General features: G+C 44.3%; 1 protein-coding gene across 1 annotated transcript; it reads left to right on the forward strand.

The window, feature by feature from the left end:
* Positions 1–9,369: 9,369 nt before the first annotated feature.
* LOC117149334 (homeobox protein aristaless) lies at positions 9,370–18,887 on the forward strand. Its single transcript, XM_033316767.1, has 5 exons — positions 9,370–9,739; positions 15,915–16,298; positions 17,118–17,163; positions 17,724–17,992; positions 18,144–18,887. Exons 2-5 carry the CDS (start codon positions 15,955–15,957, stop codon positions 18,715–18,717), a joined length of 1,233 nt encoding a protein of 410 aa, XP_033172658.1. The 5' UTR covers positions 9,370–9,739; positions 15,915–15,954; the 3' UTR covers positions 18,718–18,887.
* The last annotated feature ends 4,755 nt before the right edge of the window (positions 18,888–23,642 follow it).

Below are 23,642 nucleotides of genomic sequence, written 5' to 3' on the forward strand. Positions count from 1 at the left end.
AATGAAGCTCTTCGATTGGTTGACTTCGTCGAAGGGGCGTTGCCCATCGAAGCAGCAAAGAGAGCGCGGCAGGTGTCGCCGGCGCAATTCGAAACGAAGCCTCCGCCAAATGGAAGAGTTGATTTTGAGTCAAATTAAATAAGCTACCTCTGGGATTGTTTGAATGTTTGTTGGGGTTTCTGATTACCAGCAAAGTGGTGGGTAAATGGGGGATGAAGGGAATTGAGCAAATGAGGTAAAGAGGCGACGGCAACTATGTATATGGTTTGGTATGCTTAACAGAACAAAACTAAAAATGTCTTATAGAAAAAAGCTGTGGATAGTTATACTTGGATATTGCTTAAATATTGCTTTTTTTGTTTGGCACCAATAACCATTGATATATCCTATAATAGCGACACTCCATCCACCACTTAGTTGTAATTGAATATGCATTGCTAAATGACTGTCAAGTGGTCGCACACTCTCCATACAAAGTAGGTGACACCTTAAAAACGATCCGGCGATCGATCCATCCATCTATCGATCAGTTTGGTCCTGTTCAGAGGAACTCGTTTCGCCCATGCCTATCTTGGGGCCTCAGAACGTTGAGTGGATGCTGATGTCCAAGAATCGAGAACCGCGGAACGAGGAGGGACAGTCACAGATCGAATGCCAATCACGCGTCAATTGCAAAGGCCAATGGCCATAAAGATTCGATCTCGGATCGCCGTTGGCGGAACGCCTGTCAATGTTGATGAGTTGATCTGTGGTTGACAGCCAGAGGTCCTTATGCAGGAGCTGCTTTCCTCAACGTCCGCTCTTCTCAACTCCCAGTCCCCAGCTCCCCAATTCCCCAGGTGACTAATGCCCCAGGTCCTCGACCCTCCGGCAATCTCAGTTTATCTGTGGTTACGGTTCTCGTTGGTTTTACGACCCGTCGTATCGGACTATATCGTACACTCTGAGCTGTTATACAGCCATTAACAATTTATTAGTGTTGTCTATCCCGTGTTTTTGGATGTACCATGAGTCACGTGCCGGCTTTGATGGGTGGCCGTGAGTCACTGATCTTTTTGGGGGCCCATTACGATCACCTGCCCGAAGGAATGCTCTTCTTATCAGACTCCAATTCAATTAAGCGAACAATCAATTATGATTTGTCACGCGAGCACCGAAAATAAGTCGCAGGTTTGGGACAGCACTGTACTCTTCTTATCACATGACGCGGGCCTCTCGTTTCATGTTCGACATTTCTTAATTATTGATTCTATGTTTTCGCTACCTTTTGAAGATTGAAACATGTGTTTCGAGACCGCGACTACGAAACGGAAATGAAATTAATTGGAAAAGTGCGTAAGGCAAAGGAAAATTTGGAAGTGAACCTCAGTACGGTGAGGTCACCCAATGGCAAGGTGATTGCGTTCTCCTGAACTCTGAAAGCCATCCGTCCAGCAAGTCCGTAAAGTGCCATCAGTCGATCGAAGTCTATAACAGATATGTTGAGCAGTGTATCAGTCATAAAATTGAGATCTCAAGGGGTTCCCTGTTCCTTGGTTTAAAAACACCCTGATGTGTACACTCCGTGACCCAGTGAACCCCGTTTGTAATGCTATCAATAATTAAGTGCCACTGCCACCTCGAACGGACATCGGTGTGGCAGCCGCTGGAGAGGAATAGGAACTGGATCTGGTAGAGCGGTAACGAAAGAGGACCCCTGAGCAAGAGGCTGTGCCAGGGCCAACGAATTCTTAATAAGCGACGTCTGCTGCATAAATTTGCAGCCAAAAACAAACATTCCAATCGAATGTGTTTGGCAAAGGAGTCATTGTGATGGCAGCAGAAAAATACCCTATCAAAAAGATATCAGCTTATGATATGATATATGATAATATTTTGAACGCACAATCTTAGTATCCTTTGATTGCCTACCTATCTTTGTGATGTGTTCTTCCAGTGGAACATTTGCTGTACTATGGCTTGCTTTAATTTAGATTTGCCAAACTCTACAATTCGCACATCATACCCTGACCAAGAAGGAGGTGCGCTCCACAGACCGTGCGTAGCACACGCAATGCAAAAATCTTGTAGCAGGCTGTAACAAGTGGGCGGGGCAGGACAGGGGCGGGAGAGTATTGCAACATGTGCAAATGCGCATGCGTAATTATTGAAACAAGTTAATTACTGCGAAGGTGCGGACTTCGACGAGTCCGGCGACCGACTCGCTTTGACCATTCGATATTCGACTAATATATGCAAGTAGGCGCATTCCAGAGTTGTACACAGCCGAGTCGCAGATCCTTTTAAGGCCGGGGTTCCAAGGCTTTGGGCCAGGACAGTAGTGTCCGTGTTGCTGGGTTCTTGGGTTGCTGCGTTGCTGGATTGCAGCTGCAGCAGCGTGATCAAAGTGTGAAATGACTTGTTGCTGTGTGATACCTGAATACAAATTGCTTGATGCCTCTGCTTGGCTTCACCGAAATCGATCTTTCACTTCTCTATCGGACGATCGAACCTTAATTAAGTTGTTCTTCAGTGGCTTCTTAAGAGGCGGGCGTATGGGCTTTTCCGCTAAACACTGGCAAATGGTTGCGCCCTAATTAAATGATAGCTAACCCATGCCACAATCATTTTATGGCACTTAAGTGTCTGCATCAGGGCAATGTATGTACGATCGATTGACCTCTAATGACTGAGTTCATAGCAATATTATTAAATCTCAATTTAAAATTTAAAAAGGGGAACAACTGCGTGAAAGCTAAAAAGTGACCGAATAAATAGCGATTACCCGATGCATCTGATACGTTGCAATTTTAAAACAGGTGGTTCTGGATTTAATGCGACCGTTTCAAGAATCGACGAAAAAACGGCAATCTAAATTCTGTTTAATTAAAAAGCATACGAATGTTGTGTTTGCTCTGATAGTTACTTGATTGAGATTAGGTCGGGGGCTAACCGCGATGAGTTCCCAAAACCATTTTGAGATTATGGCACTTTGGGCAGGCAGATATCGCACCAAAAACGGACGTCAATCATATTCAATTAAAATCAATTTGTCTGTCGTTTTACGCTAGAAATAAATAAATAAGTGACTAACAATAAGAGATGACCTCGTTTTCGGCTCGATTTGACTTGTTAGGGGCAGTTGAGCATTGATTTGTCGCCATTCCATTTAAAGATACCCCACAAAAATTTGTCAACTGCCTCGTCGAACCGAACTAGTACCTGCGAAGAGATAAGAATCGATTTCTTATAAGCAAGAAGTGTTCCCCTGTAGCCCCGTTGATCAGATAGGGGGTACAAAATCCGCTAGCACGCGTCCACAACAGATGGCAATCAAAGCCACAGCGTCGATCTTCAATTAGCTAGTAGAAAGAACCACAAAAGAAGCCCCACGACGATGATAATACCCCAAAGCCGGAGAAGAGGGCCAAGATCAGCGCTCCACGGGTCGTCTTTGTTATGGCCAACTAATTATGAGAGTCTATCGATTAATAATAAAAGGAGTCTCCATGGTAGTTCCACTTTATTTGCATTTTTAATTTGTTCCTAATTAAATATTCATCTCTCTGTGCATCTCACGCTGTGTCATTTTACGGCACTTGATTTATTCGAATATCCCCTGATTAATTGAAGCCGACTCGCGGGAGAAAGTCGGCGAGATGCGTGTGTAGCAAAGAGAGCCTCTTCCCCCTATTAGGGCTCGTTAGGAGAGTCTGGCTCTGTATCTGTGTCTGTGTCTGAAGGCGGAGGAGGAGGTGCGTCCTACATTCTCATTTGCTACGGTTTATTTTTACGCTTGAGCCGCATAATTTAATAACCATCACCTCAGGAATCGTGGTGAGGGGGCTACCTATATGGGTGCTGGCCCGTTCCGAAGACAAATGGGTTTATTATAAGTATGATGGCTGGAAAAATTTATGCGCGCTATTAAATTGTTTATTAAACGACCGCACCAAGCCACAAATGGCGAAAAATAAATCGCTTTTCACTCTACACAATCTTTGCCCTCCATTCCATCCTCCTTCCGAAAACGGAAAAGAAGTTCGAAGCTACTGCTCGGGCTGTTGATGAACTCATTTGTCAATGTCGCCTTCCCGACTTTCGGACCTGGCATCCTCTTGAAGATCTGCCTCCGAGGTAACCCCAGCCCATCTATTTAATTACCAATATATGTTGGCAAGTAGTCTCCGCATAATTGCATTGGCTCTCTCGCACTGCCTCCTTGGCAGGGCAGTTAAGTGGGGACAGTGGGAATAGGCCTGTAGAAGCCGCAAGAGAAAGCCTGGCTTGGGATTTCGTCGTGCTCCCATTTCATTTGAATACTATAGGGTAAATAAAAATATTTTAAAGTATTCAATTGAGAAAAATTATAGTCTCCTTTTAGCTCTAAAAATCCCGAATACTCTTGAGACTATAAAAATATATAGTTGTTTATTTATAATGTGTTGTGTTGTTCGTTGCAAACCAGTCTTCACTGTACCCCACAGACGTTTCCGACCACCATGCTTGATTCTTTGCGAAACGGAAGCCGAGCTTAGCGCGAAATTAAAATTTAGGTGTGGGCCACAGAAATGGCTTTGCAACTCATAAATGAAGGGGCATCTGCCTCCTCCTCCAGAATGAGTGACGGACTGGCTGACAGGCCACGTATGAAATTTACATTCATTAGCTCGTTATCAATCTTTATGCCCCTCGTTGCCAACTTTTCGCTCGGCTCCCTTTGGACCTGCAGCTAATTACAAAAAGTAATTATGCTTGAACCCCATCTTAATGCTGCAAACGGCGCCACAAAGAACCGCAAGGGGCAGGAGGTACTCGCCCAGAGACCGCGTGAAATCAATAAATTAAATATGCAAACTGCCCATCGATTGGCATGCAGGAGGAGCAGAAGGCCAAAAGAGCCAGCCACCAAGGAAACAATCCTAGGTTAACGAGCCGCAGCTACGGCCGAAGAGAGGCGTATCAGACATACGGAAGCCAGTGAAAACTGGGGGAGAAGGAAGAGGAACTGCTTCGGGCCCTCAACATCATTTACAAGTCAATAAAATCAATTTGGGCACCCAGAGAACAAACAAATTGCCGACAGCGAACCACACAATACAGGATATTAGCATTAGGGACAACACATCCATATATCTTACATCTTTTATGGCACGGCCCCCGGCCCAGACCAATTATAATTCTAACGATAGCTCCAGACGGACACAAGGCTCCCTGGTTCCCTTCCATCCAGAGGACCAGAAGCCGGCCTCTAATTAATCAATTATATAAAATACAACTAATGCGATGATCGTGGCCAGGGTGGGCAAACGGACGAAGAGGGATGAAAAAAAGGGATAAGTGAGGACTCTGATCCCAAAGTGCTGCATATCCTATAACCCATAGACAGATGCCACTGACCAGAACTAAAACGAAACCCAAACTGGACGACTGGAGAGCTAAGTCATTTTTTGGCAGATAAGAAAGAAGACGATGACTGAAAAGCGACGACTTTATTTCGTTTGAGGTCACCTTTAAGAAAAATATCGTTTTAGGTAACCTCCAAATTGGAATAATTAAATAAATGAACAGTTTATTGAACAAAAAAACATAAGTGGATAAAAATGTAATTTAAATTTAAATAACTTATTGCATTTGTTTTCGTTGTGTCTTTTTTAACTTCACATACACGGAGTTAACATTTTGGGTAAATTAAGCGACTTAATTATGTTTAATTAAGCACGGATAAATAATTACGAGTTCTTGCAAAATCGACATTTAGTTCCACATGAATTTCCCAGTTTTCGACTCTGCACGGGACTTCATTTGGTATGGGAAAATATAATTATATTTAATTACTTGAAAACAATATAAAGATAAAATTTAATAATTTTAATCCACGCGCATTAAACTCAAATTATCTGAAATATGCAATTTTTGTTTGGCGAATTCCACAAAACGTTCAAAATGGAACGAAAACCAAGTGTGGAACTACGCAGGGAATCCGCGGGAGGGGGTCAGGGGGCAATTAATAATTAATTAATCCCAGTACACAGTACAGTCGGTACACGCACTAATTACCAGAGCATTTCACATTTTATTTCGCCTGGAAGGCAGGGTGCATGGGGAGGGGGGTGGTAAACCAGAGGCCATGAGAGAGTTTCCACAATTAGATTTACGAACAAATGAAATTACTTCGCTTTCGTTTTAATTGCCGCCCGCTTATTGGCCAGGAATGTGTACGTACATACACATAATCAGCCAAGCAGAGGGCCTTATCGCTGGCTGGAAATCTGGCGATTTTGGGTTGCATAAACCAGTTAATAACGCGCTTCCGCCGAAGTCAATTTCGGGCCTACACGACAATTGAGTGAAAATGCAATGTCGTCGAATCCAACAAAGCCGAAAGCAACGAAAGCCAGGCAAATCGTCGTATCAAATTACCAAATAATGATCTGGGGGAGGGCCAAGGAAATGCCGGCCGAAACAGCAGCTATACCGGGGGTACTAGGCCATCAACCGGGGCGTTATGTACGTATGTACGAGTATAGCTGCCATCAAGCGACAGTTTTGTTGGGTGATTATGTCACACGCCCTGCTCGCCGGCCGAACGCAGCCATTTGTAATTGAATTAATGCCGGGGTTTGTGGTCTGGGATCTGGGATCTGGAATAGTTGGTGTACTATTTATGGGCCAGGTGACGGGCGGGGCCTTATCGCCAACATTTCATCGCGCGACTCCAGTAACCCTAACTAATCGCACGTAATTAAATATAATTTGGTATCGTTTACAGTTGCGTTTCGTTTGCTACACCATTTTCACCGACTTCGGGCTTTCGTGGGTGAGGGAAATCTATGCCGCAGTAATGGCTGTAATTGGGTAACTTTTTTGGGTAAATTCCATACATAATAACCGCACAAATTGCGTATAGCTAAAGGGAGGAGAAGCGAAAGTTTGTTAGGACAGAGGCAAAACACTTAGGTTTTCATCCTCGACAGTTAAAGTATCAAATAAGCATAACTTTTTGCCCCAACCCATTCCTTAAAATCAAAATGTCTGATCTTTCTGAATAATTTTCATCACCGCAAACAACACCATCTTAGCTTTGAAATTATTATTGTACGTTTTATAAGAATAATTAAGCAAACACCAACGACACCGCTAGTTGATTAAAGGCTACCATCTTTGGTAGGCCTAACCAAATGGCAAGCCCCTCAAATCTATTTCATTCTCCCAGCTGGCAAATGGCAACTGGTAAATGCTTCTATCTAAGCTGCATAATGGTCATAATGAATAAGACACCTCGGACAGCAGATAGGGAACGGGCGAGCTGACTTGGCCACTTGGCTGCAATTTGTTTGCTATCAGCCAGGAGAAAAACGGCGAACGACTTATGGGGGAAAAGAAGAAAAAGGAAAACGCGCAGCAGAATTAAAATTATTTAATTGCGCAATTAAGTGCACATTTGTAGCGTTTTGCGCGACATCTGTCCCATGTGCAGGAGTGGATGCAGACCCACAGCCACAGCGCGGAGTCGAAGTCGGGACCGGAAATTCAATTGTTGAGATAATAATTACATTAGGACGTGCGCGCATGCGCGACTCTTTCACTTTAAGCCTCCGTCTCTTTCGCGCTGTGGAGCGATCTGAGCCTGCCTAGAGTGGACCCGAATTGAGTCCAAACGGGGAAGAATGTCCACACGGTTGTATTGAGGCAGAGGAATACCTAGTACTAGTTATATTTCACCACCAAATTACGAAATTTCCCAATTTGAATAAACCATCAAATATCTCCTTATAATCATATATCCTGCTGACGGTAGTGTACATATACGACTTGACCAATCTCTAATTTGGATTCCGATTAAAATAAATTAAATTAAATACTATTGTGGAGGATACCAACCATCTTATTCAAGTGTAAATTCATCAAGCCCTTGCTCTTCCCGAACACTGGGTATAATAAGTGCACACCTTGCGCGACGGGCTGATTGACACGGCCACATGGGGACGAGAGATACCGTGCTCGGTACCAGGTATTCCCGATCCCGCTCCGTGTTTGCTGTCCATTGAACTCGTCGGCCAAATGGTCACTCCTCGTCCGTCGACGGTCGATGGTCGCTGGTCTTTTGTTTGCATTTCGCCCGTAAATGAAGCGTGAAATTGGCTGCAGTGCAGCGGACTCGATCCAACTCCGACTCCAAGCCCTATTCCGATCTGCAATGGAACTCGGAGAGCGTCGCATTGTTTACTTCTTGTTAAGGCCCGACAATGGGATAATATGGCCATATAATGGCAACACCAAACTATTTGTATGCAATTGCCATTAACACTTTATTTATTGCCTTGCGATACAAGCAAATTGGGCAGCGAATGATGGTCGAAGAGGGGCAGGTTCCAGTGCAAAATGCCGCTGGAATGGAACTCTCGATGTATAAGGCCCGCTTATATCAAGCCTAATGAAGTGGTTATCAAGGAATGGAATGTGTTAGGTCTGCTCGGAAATGGAACGAGTTGGGCCGAGGTCAGTTTTTCTTCATGGACGGAAAACAGTTTTCATTGGATTACGAAGAATCACATTAAATAGAAACTATGTGAATGCAAGCCCATTGCTTGTATTTCACGTTGTATCAATCTAAATCAATATATACTTATTTAAACTCAATCAACGGCTTTTCCAAACATCCTTCATTCGAATTAAACTTGAGTCATCTGCATAGCTGGCTCATTAACCCTTTTCACAAGTTATTGCCCTTCCCCGCTTGACACCCTCACTCCGAATTGTAAGCAAAACAGTCTACAGTCCGGCAATCATCCAATAAAGCCAACAAAGTCATTAACGAGGCCCTTAACACTACCAAAACGGTCTATATGGCCGGGTCTAAGTCCCCACCCCAATGCACGCAACTCTTTTCCCCATGTGTCTTGGCTAAATTATTTAATTTATGAGCCGCAACAACTGGCAAATGCATCTATGGCAACCAGAGGAAAACGCGTTGAGCTGGGGGGCAAATAAATTTCCATTTTGCTAATCAAATTTATTGCACTTTGTGCGGGGCTTATTCAATTACGCCCAATCGAAGAGGCGCGAGAGAGAGGGCGATGCGGAGCGACAGAGAGCGGTAGAGAGCAGCTCCGCCATTATTTCGCTCCGTCGAATGCTGCCTTCCCATAGGCCGAACCGCCAGAAAGAGGCGGAGTCCGCCTCCCGGCCACCTGCCGCCTCACCTGCGACACCTGCGACGATCGATCGACACGCTCCGATCGCATCGCTCCCTCTCGCTCTGCGGCACTACGAAACACTAAAAACACTGGGAGGCCAGAATACCACTCTCGCAACATCGGAAAACAACAACTCCAACCGGTTGTTGTTTCAGACCCACCAGAGTTTTCACCTGCGCGCCAACTGCTCACCGTGTAGTTTGCTGCCGGCTCTGGAACAGCCCGGTCATCTCGTCGCGTTCGGTTCCGATTTCGATTCGAATAGTCGAGCTGGGGATACATCGTTGTTTCCGGGTAAAAGTGCGTACGCTTCCGGAAGTGTCGGTATCCTGCGCGGAGTACAGAGTTATACCCATCAAAGGTGTATTGCGATCAAAGTGGACGCTTGGTACTCGGTATCTGGTTGTTGGACGAAGTGGACAAAAGACCGTCGGCAAAAGTTACTGTTGGTGTGAACGTTACAAGGCTGATTAGCCCGGTTAAATCTGAAGGCGATTCAGAAGGCCAAACATTCTCAAGACCATCCGTACAATATCTGGCGATCAAGGAGGAGAAGGAAGGTTAGTCTGAAACATTTTATCGAAAATATATGAAACATTCTTTGGGACAGAATAGGATTTGTTATGTCGAAAGCGTGCATTAAACAGGGTATCCTAGTTACTGTAACTCATTATTTTTTATCACAACCTTTATCATTGCCTTATATCATATCAAGAGATTTTTCTAGTCAAGTATTTTGTATAAAACTTGTTTTAGCCCTTAAAGTAACTTATTTTCTAAACAGATGTCTATCATTTCTTGACCTTTTTCCGTCACTTCCCAATCCTCAGATCACATACACTTATTATCACACCTTGCGAATAACCTACTTCTCAGCATGATAGACAAATAAATGAATTTCATAATTCTCCTGTCTAATCATCCCAATCAACGTGAAGAGGGAAAAACAAAACGTATGACGAAACGTAAATATCATTAAATTTGATTAATTTCCCACCTGGACATATCAAATCAGACAAATATCAAGCCAAATCAGATCATCGCTGTAGAATGGAATTTTATTAACTCAATTTTGAGGGGCGAAAGATTTCGCCTTTGCCTTAGCTGATAGTTCGATAAGTCTATCGCTGATTGGTTTTAATTAAACACCATTAAAGAGTACAAATTGTCAGCGGTGCAGTCATCGCCAATAAATCACGTTTTGTCTAGCTGATGTTTTTCCTTTCTCGAGGTGGTTTTGGTCGAAAGTTGGGGGCATAGTCTTATGCTTGTCCCCGTGTGTACCTACAGAATAAATGAAATTAACCAAGCACACCTATCACCCGCCGATAATCTTGTCAAAAGCCACTGACCACTTAGCTTCTTGACGCGGACGAGGGCCCCGAACTTATAGTGAAAAAAAAAAACAGAAATATAGAGAGATATGTGGGTCCTGATAAGGCAAAGGAAAACCGGGACCCTCTTTCCTGGTGATAATCGGGTACTTGGCCAACTGATTTAATTAATACTTATAACGCATGTGACTTGTCAGCACAAGTTTTAACGAATTTGTGACGCAAGTTGGTCGCACTGTATTTGTATCTCTGAGGTAGCATCTTTCCCAATAGATAATACCGAAAAGATTCGATAAGATTGTCCCGTACTTGGGACACCGTAAAATTAAAATATGTTCTCCACCAAAATGCAGTTCAATTCAATTACGGCAACATACAATTAAAACGTGTTGCCAGATACCTTAGATACTGTCTCGGTATCTCGTAGATATACACCCGAATTTTTGGCAGCTATCTGAACACGAACTCTGATTTGATTTGATTCGCTGTTGTTCGATTGCTCGACAGCTCCCAATTTGGGGCGCTGTCTTTTGAAGGGATGTCGGTTGATTGTTGATTGTTGATGGCAACACACCCCCGGAGAGAAATCTCCTCCAGCGGGAAGATGGCGCCAGGGCCCTTTGAGATGTGCTTCATTTATTCTTGGCCCCGACCCCTCGCTAAATGGAACATGCAAACATGAGAAATTAACGTCGTCGTCCACAAATTGCCCACCGTCTGCCTCGCATTCGCTTATCAAACCACACAAGACAATGACAAAGGGCAGGGCGGAACAGTCGGAGATGGAGATGGCGTCGGGCAACAGTTGTCCAATCCCCAGATCCCCGATCACCGATCCCCGATCCCCGATCCCCTCCGATCCCACTTCATAGCTCCTCACTGCGACTGCTGTTCTTAACATGCATTTTATGAGTAATTGGCCCCGCATCAACATCACCAACACGGGCTAAGCTTGTAGCTACAGCATCGCCATTCACCATCAACAACCTCTTGGTCTTCTGTGTGGGTCTTGAGTTGCTGATCCTGGCTCTGAGTCACAATTTGAACTTGCGTCTACCTTTGGACTACCGTCCCGGCACTCTGATCCATTAGGGTGGGCACGGGGTAATTTTTGCTACCTGGGAGCGAATCTTGAATGCCCTTGGAGATCTCGAAATCCATGTGTCAATAAATTTTTACCCCAAAGTCTATGGCAATGTTAATTAAGTACTTACAATTTTTATTATATTTAGCCAATAGATTGTCTCAAATAGGAACGTGTTCTGCGTCTGCAGACCTAAAACTTTAAAGAATACCTTAAATTGTAGACATATTAAGGATTATATAGGATAAGTAGAGCAACAACTTAGTTGACCAACTTCTTTCACCTGACGTAGGGAAAGGGTACTAGTCGATTCGTTGCAACTCCGTCTGATAGGCAGTAAATTGAATTAAGATTGTGGAAAAGAACAACAAATGAGGCAGCAACTTCGACACAGGATATGAATAAACTAATTATAATTGGGAGTGTGTGCATTAGAGGTCCATAACGTACACCCCAGAACAAGAGGTACAGAAACAGACGATGATGACGGCGCCTGGCCAACAACAAGAATGCTGCCTTATCGCACCTGGTCCAAAAGACGGCGCCAAGAAACAAACAACCCAACAACTGGAAGGTGAATGGAGGGCTCAGGTGCAGCTTAAATGGGATAAACACTACGGAATCGACTCGACTCGGCCGAGCTCAGCTGCTTGTGATATTAATTTAAAACATTTCTGGGTTACTTACAAGAGCTGGTCGAAAATAATAATTGGTCTTATCGAACCAAAACTAAAAGACCAAGCTTGGAAAGTCCCTGGCCAATCCGTCAACTTCTCAAAGGGACCACACACTGGTATCGGGGGCGATCAGTGAGCTTTCGCTCGGGGCCAAAAGTTAAGCCACCCAAAATGCTTGCCATTATCGAAGAACCGGAGGCGAAATTACAATGCCGATCATCAAAGTGTGACTAAAGTGGTTTAGCCTAATGTAAACCCATAAATAAGCAGCCCAGATACCGGCCAGACTGGGGACTGGCTGGAAACTGGAGTCTGATCAATAAAGTCTGGAGAGTGGAGGATCGAGACGGAGGCGCATTAACGAAATGCCAGAAAAGAGCTTCTGTTTGCTGTTCTACCTGATGCCGTCCCTCTGTCCCGGCTTTTAATGAAATATGCCAGCACAACAGTCCCCAGACACCGAGAATCGAGGATCGAGGATTGCACCGGGAAGATCGGGAGCCGAAGGAGCTAAAACACAAAAGTGCAACCATAAAAACGACACCAAACATGAAGGAGCCAACTGAAGGCCCAGCCGAAGTCGCGTCTTCTGCGGAGAGGAGCTGGGCAGCGTTGAGTTGTGGAAAGAGCAGCCAGGCAGGGCAGAAACATTGATGCTTATCGAGATGACAGAAGTGACGACAACGGACGCCGGACACCGGACAGTGGGCAATGGAATACATCGGATGGACGTTGCACAACCAAATAGATGTAGCTTCATACACTTGTCTCGCATTACGAATTAATTTCTTCATTTGCCATACGCGTGTACTGAGAGAAGGTTGCTAAATGTAGGATAAGTTTATTAGCTACGGTGAAGTAGCCCCAATAGGCCTCAACTTTTTTCCCAGTGTCTTTATGACTGTGCTGGGCTAGGAAACCCACACAGCCTACAATGTTGCTCTTAAATATTTCCCCAGACACTAATGGAGCTTATCTCTAAACGGAACAAGCAACCGCAAACAAGTTGCCTGACTCGGACTCGGGCACAACTCAAAACCCCAGACTTTGACTGAGATTCGGAATGGGACTTGGTCTGCCGAGTTTGACTGGCGCTTGGCCTGATTAGCGTGCAGGGCCTAAGAGGGCCAAGACGCCGAGTAGTTGTGTCAAAATGTTAGCCACGAAATCGCCCCCACTAGAAGTTCGCGTCCACCATTACCATCACATCCCATCCCATCCTATCCACATCCCGTCCACATCCCAGTCTTCCTGGAGTGGCCGGCTATCTGGTTTTGGGCACAGCAAGTGCAGCGTTAACTTGATTAGTTGCTGACCAGCCAGTGACTTAAACTAAATGAAGCCATGCGACCAACTCAACCAAGCCAAATCGGTAGGCAGACGTCAAAAACTTGACAGTTTCCAGCAAAGTCTCTGCCTTTTAATTACCCAGCGAACCGTCAATCAGCGGAGGATTCCTATTCCTGCTGCTCCGATTGCCTGGGCCATAATAAAGTCGTAACGCGGATACAATTATAAGGCGGCTCCACAACAAAGCTGAACGGCACACATTCCCCACATAGCTCCAAAGTGCTCAACGGTTCCCATTCGCATTCGTATTCGCGTTCACATGCAATGAATTAATCAGTGCTGGTCTTGTAATGAAGTCGGGGGCAATCGCAGCTAGTTACTAGTAGCATAATTGCAAATTCGTACAACTAATTTAATAATTTGCTGACCGCAAATTAAGTTTGTCAGCTGTCAATGCGCGGAATTTGTTGACAACATTGAAAACTGACAGGGCAACTCATAACCGAAGTTATGATCGAGCCCCGGAATGAGTTATGAACTGGAGTTAACTGACAAGGAGGATTCATGCGGAATGCCTGGGCGAGGTGAAGAAAGATGCCACTCAAGCTGAACCTTGCTGGCTTTGGGGAACGTCTTGAACCACTTGCAGTGCACTTAAACAACAGTCTTGGAAATAAAAGAAATCAATAAATCAAAGTCAACTAACAATATGTTGGGTGATCTATCGTTAACCGACAAAAAAAAAAATGTTATACTTTAATGATTTTAAAGACCAAGTGTCAAGCTATATTTTCCAGTGCATATTTCCCTTCTCTGGCTTCGCTTGGTTGCCAGTTGCAACTTCATTCCGCGCAAGAATGCAACTAAATCAATCACCGCCACACTAATTTGCCATTTAACAAGGTATTTGGACAATTTTGATATATGTAGAGATGTCAACAGAAGCGGCGGCCATCAATCAAGCGGAGTTTTGGGCATGGGACATGGTCTGGAGGTAAGGCCCTGATTTTTGAGGTTCAGAGATGGAAGCAGAAGGGGAAGGTTACAAGCCGGGCCTAACCACTTAGTTGTCATTTAAAGACGTCGTATATTAATTAGCCAAACATGGAATTACCAAGCCAAGCTCAAACTTCGGGAGCTGTTCGTGAAGGAGAGAAACTCGGGCCCAGCTAGCACCTGATATTAATTTGATCTGATAGAAGCCACATGGACACGGGTCTCGAACGGCGACCACAGCGCAGCCGTTGAGTTGATGATGATGAAAATGAAGTTGCCGCCCAATTTAATTAAAATTCCAAACGATCTGCACATGAAGCCTGCTGTTGCCGGGGAGCGAAATAAGCCCAACTCAGCGCCCGATGAAAGACGTGTTGATGGAAGAGATCAGCTGGCCGACAGCCCCATGCGGTGGTCATCATCGATTTGCATTGAGGCGAGTTCGTCAGCAGCTGCAACTGGGCAGCGGAAACCTCAGCCCGAAGATGAATCTGAAAATGAAGTGGAGGCCATGACCACAAGGCACGCTTCCAAACCGCAGAAAACCCCGTCGACTAACTAACTTATAGAATAAGCACTCAGCTATGAGAAATTTGGCACTAACACTGGAAAATAATCCTGGAGCTTCTGAATGAGAAAGTAATGAAAAGAATAATGGTCCTTAGATATATCTTACCAGTTTTTTCAAGCTACAAATATTTCTTTATTGACTTATGTTATCTGCAGTCAACCAAAATGGAATGTATTATTCATAAATGGTTTTAGTTGTGATCTGATCCGATCAGAATTTAACTCTCGTCTGGGTTCTCTTGCCGCTCCCTCGCCTGTGCCCTCTGGCACTCCTCAGACCCTTGGCCAAACCCTGTTGTCCAGTGTAACCGCGGCTAGCCTCAACCAGCAAGTCCCGACCCAAGCGATGACTTGGTCATGGCTAGATGGCAAATTACGGAAATTGGCATAATAAAGTGCACGATAATTGCACGTTTAATGTTTATTGAATTACGAGGTTCTAATGCACGGCTAACTAGATATTTCTACCCCTTTTATTACATGTAAAAAAAAACAAAATGAAGACATATAAATATAGAATAATTTTTTTTAAATGAGATTACAATTGCTTACTTTTATTGATTATTATCTTCAGCAATTATAGCGCAGCAAGCTTAATAATGTAGTCATTTCGACTTGAAAATGTATGATAAAATTGGATAGCTCTTAATTAGCTATATAATTGATGAAACTATATTAAGAACTATAAATAGTTTTTTGGTGCTTTAAAAACAAAAACACATTACTATTTTTTTGAATTGATAATTTTTAACTAATCGGCTAGCCTATATTTATCTCTGTGTAGCCGCTGTCTTCGAGCTCGTACTAGATCGCCCTCCTGGATTATGGGCATATCGGAGGAAATCAAGCTGGAGGAACTACCGCAAGAAGCCAAGCTAGCGCACCCGGATGCCGTAGTGCTGGTGGACCGTGCCCCAGGATCGTCGGCCGCCTCCGCCGGCGCAGCGCTGACGGTTTCGATGTCGGTCTCGGGCGGAGCGCCCAGTGGGGCAAGTGGGGCCAGTGGCGGCACCAACAGCCCCGTTTCGGATGGAAACAGCGACTGCGAGGCGGACGAGTACGCCCCGAAGCGGAAGCAGCGGCGCTATCGCACAACCTTCACCAGCTTTCAGCTCGAGGAGCTGGAGAAGGCATTCTCGCGGACCCATTATCCCGACGTGTTTACGAGGTGAGTAACATATGACGAAATGCGATAAGGGCGAAGCCGGACGAAATGAGTGCCCCAGAAGAAAAGAAATTTGCATAAATCGCTCATCGAGGCGCGACAAAGGCTGGAAAGTTGATTCTCGGTTTTACGATAGCAAGACGAATATGGGAACGATCGGGTGATAATAATAATGCTCATAACGACGCGACCCCCTGAGTGGATCGATCGATCTTATTTGGAGCAGCAGTTTATACATATGGGTCTGGCTGGGACTCCTCCTGAGCTAGCCGAAAAGCAGCATCTCGGATTGCTCGCCCTAAGAGACTCTAACGATCGCAATTAGCATGCAGCAATGTGCTTGAAAGACAGCCACAGTAATTGCCATAAATTTAAAGTCAGGCACTTTTGCAGTCGAGAAGCCGAAGTGAGCGCTAATTGAGACCGCACGAATGCTGGGACTCAAACAAAAATCGAAATAAAAAAGTGAGCTTACAATGTCAATCGCAGCCACAATTAGATCAACTTTTTGCCGTGTCGCTGGCAGTTTTCAATTCATTAGGCTGCGGGTTCATTTAAATGCAGCAATTAATTAAGCAAATAAATCAATTCGACAATGATCTCTGAATAAGCTTCAATTGCTTTGGAACGAGAAGCAAAGGAGGTGAGCTAAGGTCAGCGATTTAAACACGTATGACTTAGCATTTTGGCAATAAAATTGGTTAGCTAAACATTTTGAGGATAGAAAAGAATAGCTCTTTGCAGGCCGGTTAGTTAAATGCCTGCGCCACGTCCCTGCAGTTTTTCCCAGCTAATCAAGGTTTCTCTTTCATTTTCTTGCAGAGAGGAGCTGGCGATGAAAATTGGATTAACCGAGGCGCGCATTCAGGTAAGCATTTCGCCAAGAGGAAAATTCAGGGCTCGAAGCTGCGCAGATTTGCGGTTAATTCGCGTGGCCCACGTGCACCCAACAATGTTGAAAATTGAAAAATAATGGAGCATGTCGCTACTAATGAAATCGAGACGGGACTAGACGGACAGCCAGCGGAGATCCGTGGCTGGAGAAATTCATTTAATTCCGTTTTAGTGCCAGTCATTACATGCCCGGTCGGTCATTTTATGGTCGGAAAGTCGCGGCTTCTTTTTAATTACTGCTCATGCTAAACAACATTATTTGCCTACATCCACTTGTGTGCGGACTGCAACTGCTCGGGACTCCCCTTACAGCTCCTAATCCGAGTGCAATCAGGAGTCGGCTTCTTGGGAAGGACTCCATATTCAGATTGTTATGTTAAAAACTAATTAAAGGGGCGTTTTCAATAACAACGCCCATTAATTGGATGCTCCGCGATCAGAGCACATATGAAAGGATGGTCCGAACTGGATGCAGATACAGTAGCCTGCTTGCAGCACATAACTCATAAAGCCCATTCCTCCCTTACATTCCAGGTTTGGTTTCAAAATCGGCGCGCCAAGTGGCGCAAGCAGGAGAAGGTTGGCCCCCAGTCGCATCCGTATAATCCCTACCTGCCCAGCGGCGCCGCCACCATGCAGACGGTAGTTGGTGCCGCCCTACCGCCCAATCCCTTTACCCACCTGGGCTTCCAGCTGCGCAAGCCCTTCGACGCCCAACATGCCGCGAACCTTGCCGCCTTCCGCTACCCGCACCTCTCTGCGGCTCCCATGATTCCGTCGGGCTACTTTAACCAATTCCAGAGGTGAGTAATCAGAGTAATCAGTCTATACTACTTTGTTAAGGGCGAGGACGTACAGGAAAGTAGTTAACAATTTTATTTAAATAATACCCTGATCTATTTATACGTTATTTGTAAAAGTTCCATTCTTAAATTTATCTGCAATTTCTTGCAGGGCTCCTCCCCATATGTTACCACATGGAATGGCGGGTATGTACTCCCCCTCGAGCTCATTTCAATCCTTGCTGGCCAATATGACGGCCGTTCCGCGCGGGCCTCCACTTGGAAAGCCTCCCGCACTACTGGTGGGATCTCCCGACCTGCATTCGCCCAACCACATGCTCGCCTCACCACCCACATCGCCTGCCTCCGGGCACGCCTCCCAGCATCAACAACACCCAACCGCTCACCCACCGCCACCTCAGGCGCCTCCTCAAATGCCAGTTGGAGTCCAGCCTGCTCAGCTTTCTCCCCAACAGCTGGTTGGGATCGCCTTGACCCAACAGGCCTCGAGTCTATCACCCACCCAGACTTCCCCGGTGGCCCTGACTCTGTCGCACTCTCCCCAACGACAACTGCCTCCACCACCACCATCGCATCAGGCTCCGCCGCCACCTCCCAGAGCTGCAACGCCACCCGAGGACAGACGCACCTCCTCCATTGCCGCACTGCGTCTGAAGGCCAGGGAGCACGAACTGAAACTGGAACTGTTGCGTCAGAATGGACATGGAAACGATGTGGTCAGCTAGCTGGTGGAGCAATTAAGGATCAAGGATGAAATGGACGATACGAAGGTCAGCGAGGATTACCCAAGCCCAAGTGCAAAAAGATTTCCAATTCACTGTAGACCTAAACTAATAAGTTATTCAATTGTATTTACCTAAGCTCCAATTATAAATAAATTCAATAAGTAAAATTACAACATATGGTTTTGTGCAAATTCTGATATTAGCCACAAATAGGAGAAATATAGCTTATTTGTAAACTAAGTAAAAATTAACTGAAGTACATGCAATACCTAATTTAAAACCTAGTTCAAAATAAAACTACGTTTACCCCACTATGAGAAGACCAAACACACCAACTCTTCATCATCTCATTATGTCTTCTTGGTAATTCCCACAAATGATCCATAAGCCGATACCTAATGGACAAAAGCCCCATTATAATGTTCGTAACAACACCTACTGAGGAGAAGAGAGGGGAAGCCAACGCCGAAACTGAATCACAGCCAGTCCGGCCGATCTTGGGAGTACGGAATGATTCCGGCTCAGATCCGGAATCGAAGCTGCCATTAATCAGTGGTCTTCCCATAAATCAGCAAGTGAAGGGACAGCGGAATGGAGGAATAAGGGAGTTTGGCATGATCAAAAACAAGGCAGTCATCTTCAGAGAGAGGATGCCACAAATATACAATTATGAATAAATTAGAAACAAATTAAGTATGCTAATGAGTCGCCCCGTTCGGAGACGAATTCCAAGTCGAGACTCGAAGAGAGAGGCGGCCACTAACAAAGTCTCCATCTCTCTACGCTTCTTGTTGGTGAATTATGCGCGGTAATTAATAAAATGGAATATTTATGATAACATTTATAAAACACGAAGTTGCCTAATTCGATTACCAGATTTTTGGTCAGCCGCTCATTTGTTACTGTGCTCAAATGCGAAGCGGAAATCTAAGAAACCGAAGGGCCAGCCATGGTCATAGACTCCTCCTCGAACAGCCTGGTAATTGCGATGAGGTGGAACTGTGATAATCATGTTTAGCCGACGGGCCTGCATAATATTTTTAACCTTCCTGGAGAGGCTGGTAACATTTCATGCATTTCAATGAGTCGTCAAATGCAGAATGTGAACGAGAACCCAAGAGCAAGATCGAAACAATTAATTTGCATAATAATCAAGCCGAGAGGAGGAAAAAGGGGAAGTGGCAAGTTCAACAACCATATTAATAATCATTAATTAAGGCGACTAATTAACGCTGACATTAAGAGACTGCATTTTAATTACTACCCGGTTGAATATGCTATTAGCTTAGTTTTTTTGGTGCCAGCATTTATTTAACGATTGCAGTGGGAAATTTGTTGCCATTTTTTTAAATAATTACTTAAACTTACATTTTAAAATTTGTGTACACCAATTACAGTAAGTACTTATTAATGTGTATATGCACGGCAGCTATTTGTGCAATATCTTTATGTTGTTTTAGTAACTGCATTTAATTTGTTAACAAATTTACACAGAAACATTTGATTTAAGTGATTTTTTGTCTTGTTTTAATTTAATTAAGCAGCAACACTAACTTAATTGTTAATTCCACATGCCGCGAGTAATCGGCAAAACCAACATAAGACAACCAGGGCAGTTTTTTCCTGCTTATTTTTCTTCTTTCTGTATACATTATTTTGTTGCCTTGCGAGAAAAAATGCAGCTTTAGTTTATTTTTACTTTTATGTTGTATCTGCTGGATATGTAATTGCCGTGGGGCTCTTGTGTGTGTATGTGTGTTGGCGCAATTAAGTTTGCGTTTAATTTGCAATTATCCAAACGACTCAAACTAATTAGCGCCACTTTGATTAAACTTAGCAGCACAAAAATTGAATTGTAAAAGGAAAACGAAAATGTTTTCAATTTTTCACGTATAGTAACCACAGAAACGGTTTACTGCTAATGAAAATTCCCAGAAATGTATGTTTTGTTTGTCCCTGAAATATTTATAAACATATTTCAAAATAGTCGTGAAATTGGCCATAAAATCCCAGCCTACTATTTGTCTGTATTATGACAATACAAAATAATGAATTCATTCAGACAAACAAAAGACTTAGGCAACGAACTTTCTGATGGAACTGAGGGCAGAAGGAAAGAGGCAAAGACAGCTACATAAAACTGTTCACATGTGAATGAAAACAGAAATCCAGTTACGCATGCATATTATTTTGGGAAGATGTAGTGGCGATGAGATAATCAGCAAATATATCAGATTATATTTGGGAATTGATAAAATCTAATACACGTAATTTTACAACGGATACATTCTTACACCGCAGTTACAGCATATTCGTTTTCCGAACACTTTCTTAGCTTTCTTCTAAGCTTTTTTGTTGCACGCCAAGATTCCTGCTATTATGTTTTTACGGGAGAATGCTTCAAATTTGAATATAAATCAACAGAGGTGAAGAGCTTCAGAGCCGCGTCCTCACAAGCGCCGACAAAACGGTAACGATGTGACTTTTATTATACTTCTCCAGAGCGTCGAGGAACCCACAGAAGAGGCCCCAAAGAAGAAGACGATGAGAAACATTTGGCGCCGTGGCAATTAGTTATCAAAGGCGACGTGCATTGACAAGCAAAAGTCAAGGCACTCGAAGCCACCCAAAGAACACGAAAAGCTATACATACAAAGGGATTTTATCCAAAACAAATTATGAGTCATCAAGAGTGCAGTACGACCAGTACCAGAGCTAACTTACAACAAGGTGGAGCGGAACGGAGACCGACTGCCGAAGTTGCTGTGAGTGAGGAACCCACCGGAGCGACTTGAGATTCCCCATTTCCCGGTGAAGCACCTTCTTCGGATTTCGTAGGCCCGCCCCAAATCATGACAGCGTGTGCCGAGCCAAGACAATATTAAAACGTAGAGCAGCTGAAAATTAATCCTTATCGACGACTTCGAGGAGTTGGCCGGCGAATGTGTATGTGGCATGGATGTGGGGATGCCTGGCTCCCTGCTTATGGCTGCCACTCGATCAGAGGCGTCTGGGAGGGCTCGCTGCAAATGGTAGCCGAACAGCAGCAGCAGGAGCAGAAACAACTTAACACGAGTCACTTCGCGGGGCACATCTCGCACGCAACGCAAGTTCAGGGACTTACCGCAGAGGAACAGCTCCAAATACCTGAGAGTTTCTAGGCTACAAGAAAACGTAGCGAAAAACACACAATTTAATTCAAAATAATTAAGTACATTCTATATATATTAAAATATATTTGCAGCTATTTTCAGAGATAGACATTACCCATCCTATGTTAATATTTAGCCCAATGTGTAACATTCTGCCGATACATTCCCATGCGGGCAGTGAATTTATAATTCAAATCAAACCGAGTGAAGTCCGAATCAATGCGCTAATTAAATAAACATAAAAGTCTTGGGTCGGGCATTTTCTACGCCTCCTTAGCTTATCTTCGAACGACATGTGTTAGAGATCTGATCGCTTATGCGAATTAGCATATTCCACTCGATTCGGGTATCCAAGCCCACGCAGACGGCATTAGGGTCGCTAATGAGCTGATTAAACCGTTTTCGAATACTTTTCAATCGTAGGTGTTGCTGCGTGCAAGATTAGATTAGGGTAATCAGCTGGATCAGCCGCAGAAGGGGGCAGAGATATGGGGGAAATAAGGAGCCCAACGATCGGAGATCAAAACAAATGCCTTTGATGGAACATTCATAAGTGGAGTGACTGCCTTTCGATAATTGTGGGGCCGCAGTAATTAACTCAACCGCTGCACATTGCAATGCGAATTATAATTCGAGTTTGCCACAAATTAAAATTGCCATCCGACGAGGCATCCGCGGCATGCGACGGTGCAAAATCTGACAAGCGGCTACAGCATAATAATAAACGTGAAATTAAATAGGACGCAGCAAGCAGCTGCCCCTGATCACTGACAGAAATTAGAGAGCGAATGGAAGAAAGCGTAATACAAACATTTCTACTAAAACAAAAAACAGCTTCTAGATTAGTCTAGAAGCACGGTTGCATTTACAAAATTATTACACTTATACGACACATTAGAATTTAGAAAATTCAATAAATTATTTTTGCCGACAAAGATATTTTTTAATTTTTTCAAAATACAATTTTTTACAGTCGCTGACATATTTGAACGTGAATCTCCGAAAAAAAGCGGCCCAGCCTGCCTTTTTAGCGGGCTCGGCTCACTAATTTGCCATTTAGTCGGACATCTCAGGTATTTTGGTGACAAGAGCGAGAGCAGCAGACAGCTCCTGGCCGAAACTTTAATGGCTTAATGTGGCAAATGTGGCAACGAGGCGAGTCTGGATCTGGCTGAGAATTGGTCACATTTCGAGCCATTCCTACGCTATTTGCCTGACTTTTCAATCAGTTCAGCGAACGGAGAAAGGATGCTGGGCAATTACCCGCAGCAGATCGCTTAAAATCTTATTAAGTTTTGTTTGTTTTCATCATTATGTTCACGGCCGGGGCCATTTTCGGCCATTAAGAGTGAAAATCTTGTGTAAATCGAATTATTTGTAATTTATGGTGTGGCAGCAGCAGAGGATTATTACCCACCGAGAGGAGGCATCATCTGCGGACAACCGGGCTGGAGTGCAAGTTCCTGATCCAGCCATAGCTAAACCAATAACCATTAAGCGTGCTAAAATCAATCGCAATTGTCTGCTCCTCCCCCCAAAACCGAACCGAACCTTTCCAGATCCCCGCCAGAAATCCCGATCCACCTTCATCTGCGGTTACAATTTGCAGACGATTTGCGGTTACGATTTTTTCTCTTTCTTGGCAGCACAAGAGCCAACATGGCTGGAGAATCTACAAGTGACGAAGAGGGGCAGCGGTCAGCAGACCAAACTGGTTCAAAGAGATTATCGATTTTCAATTACCGATGCGGCGAGTGTGCGGCTAAGTAGTTT

The sequence above is a fragment of the Drosophila mauritiana genome, chromosome 2L (genome assembly GCF_004382145.1).
Source record: "Drosophila mauritiana strain mau12 chromosome 2L, ASM438214v1, whole genome shotgun sequence".
Lineage (NCBI taxonomy): Eukaryota > Metazoa > Arthropoda > Insecta > Diptera > Drosophilidae > Drosophila > Drosophila mauritiana.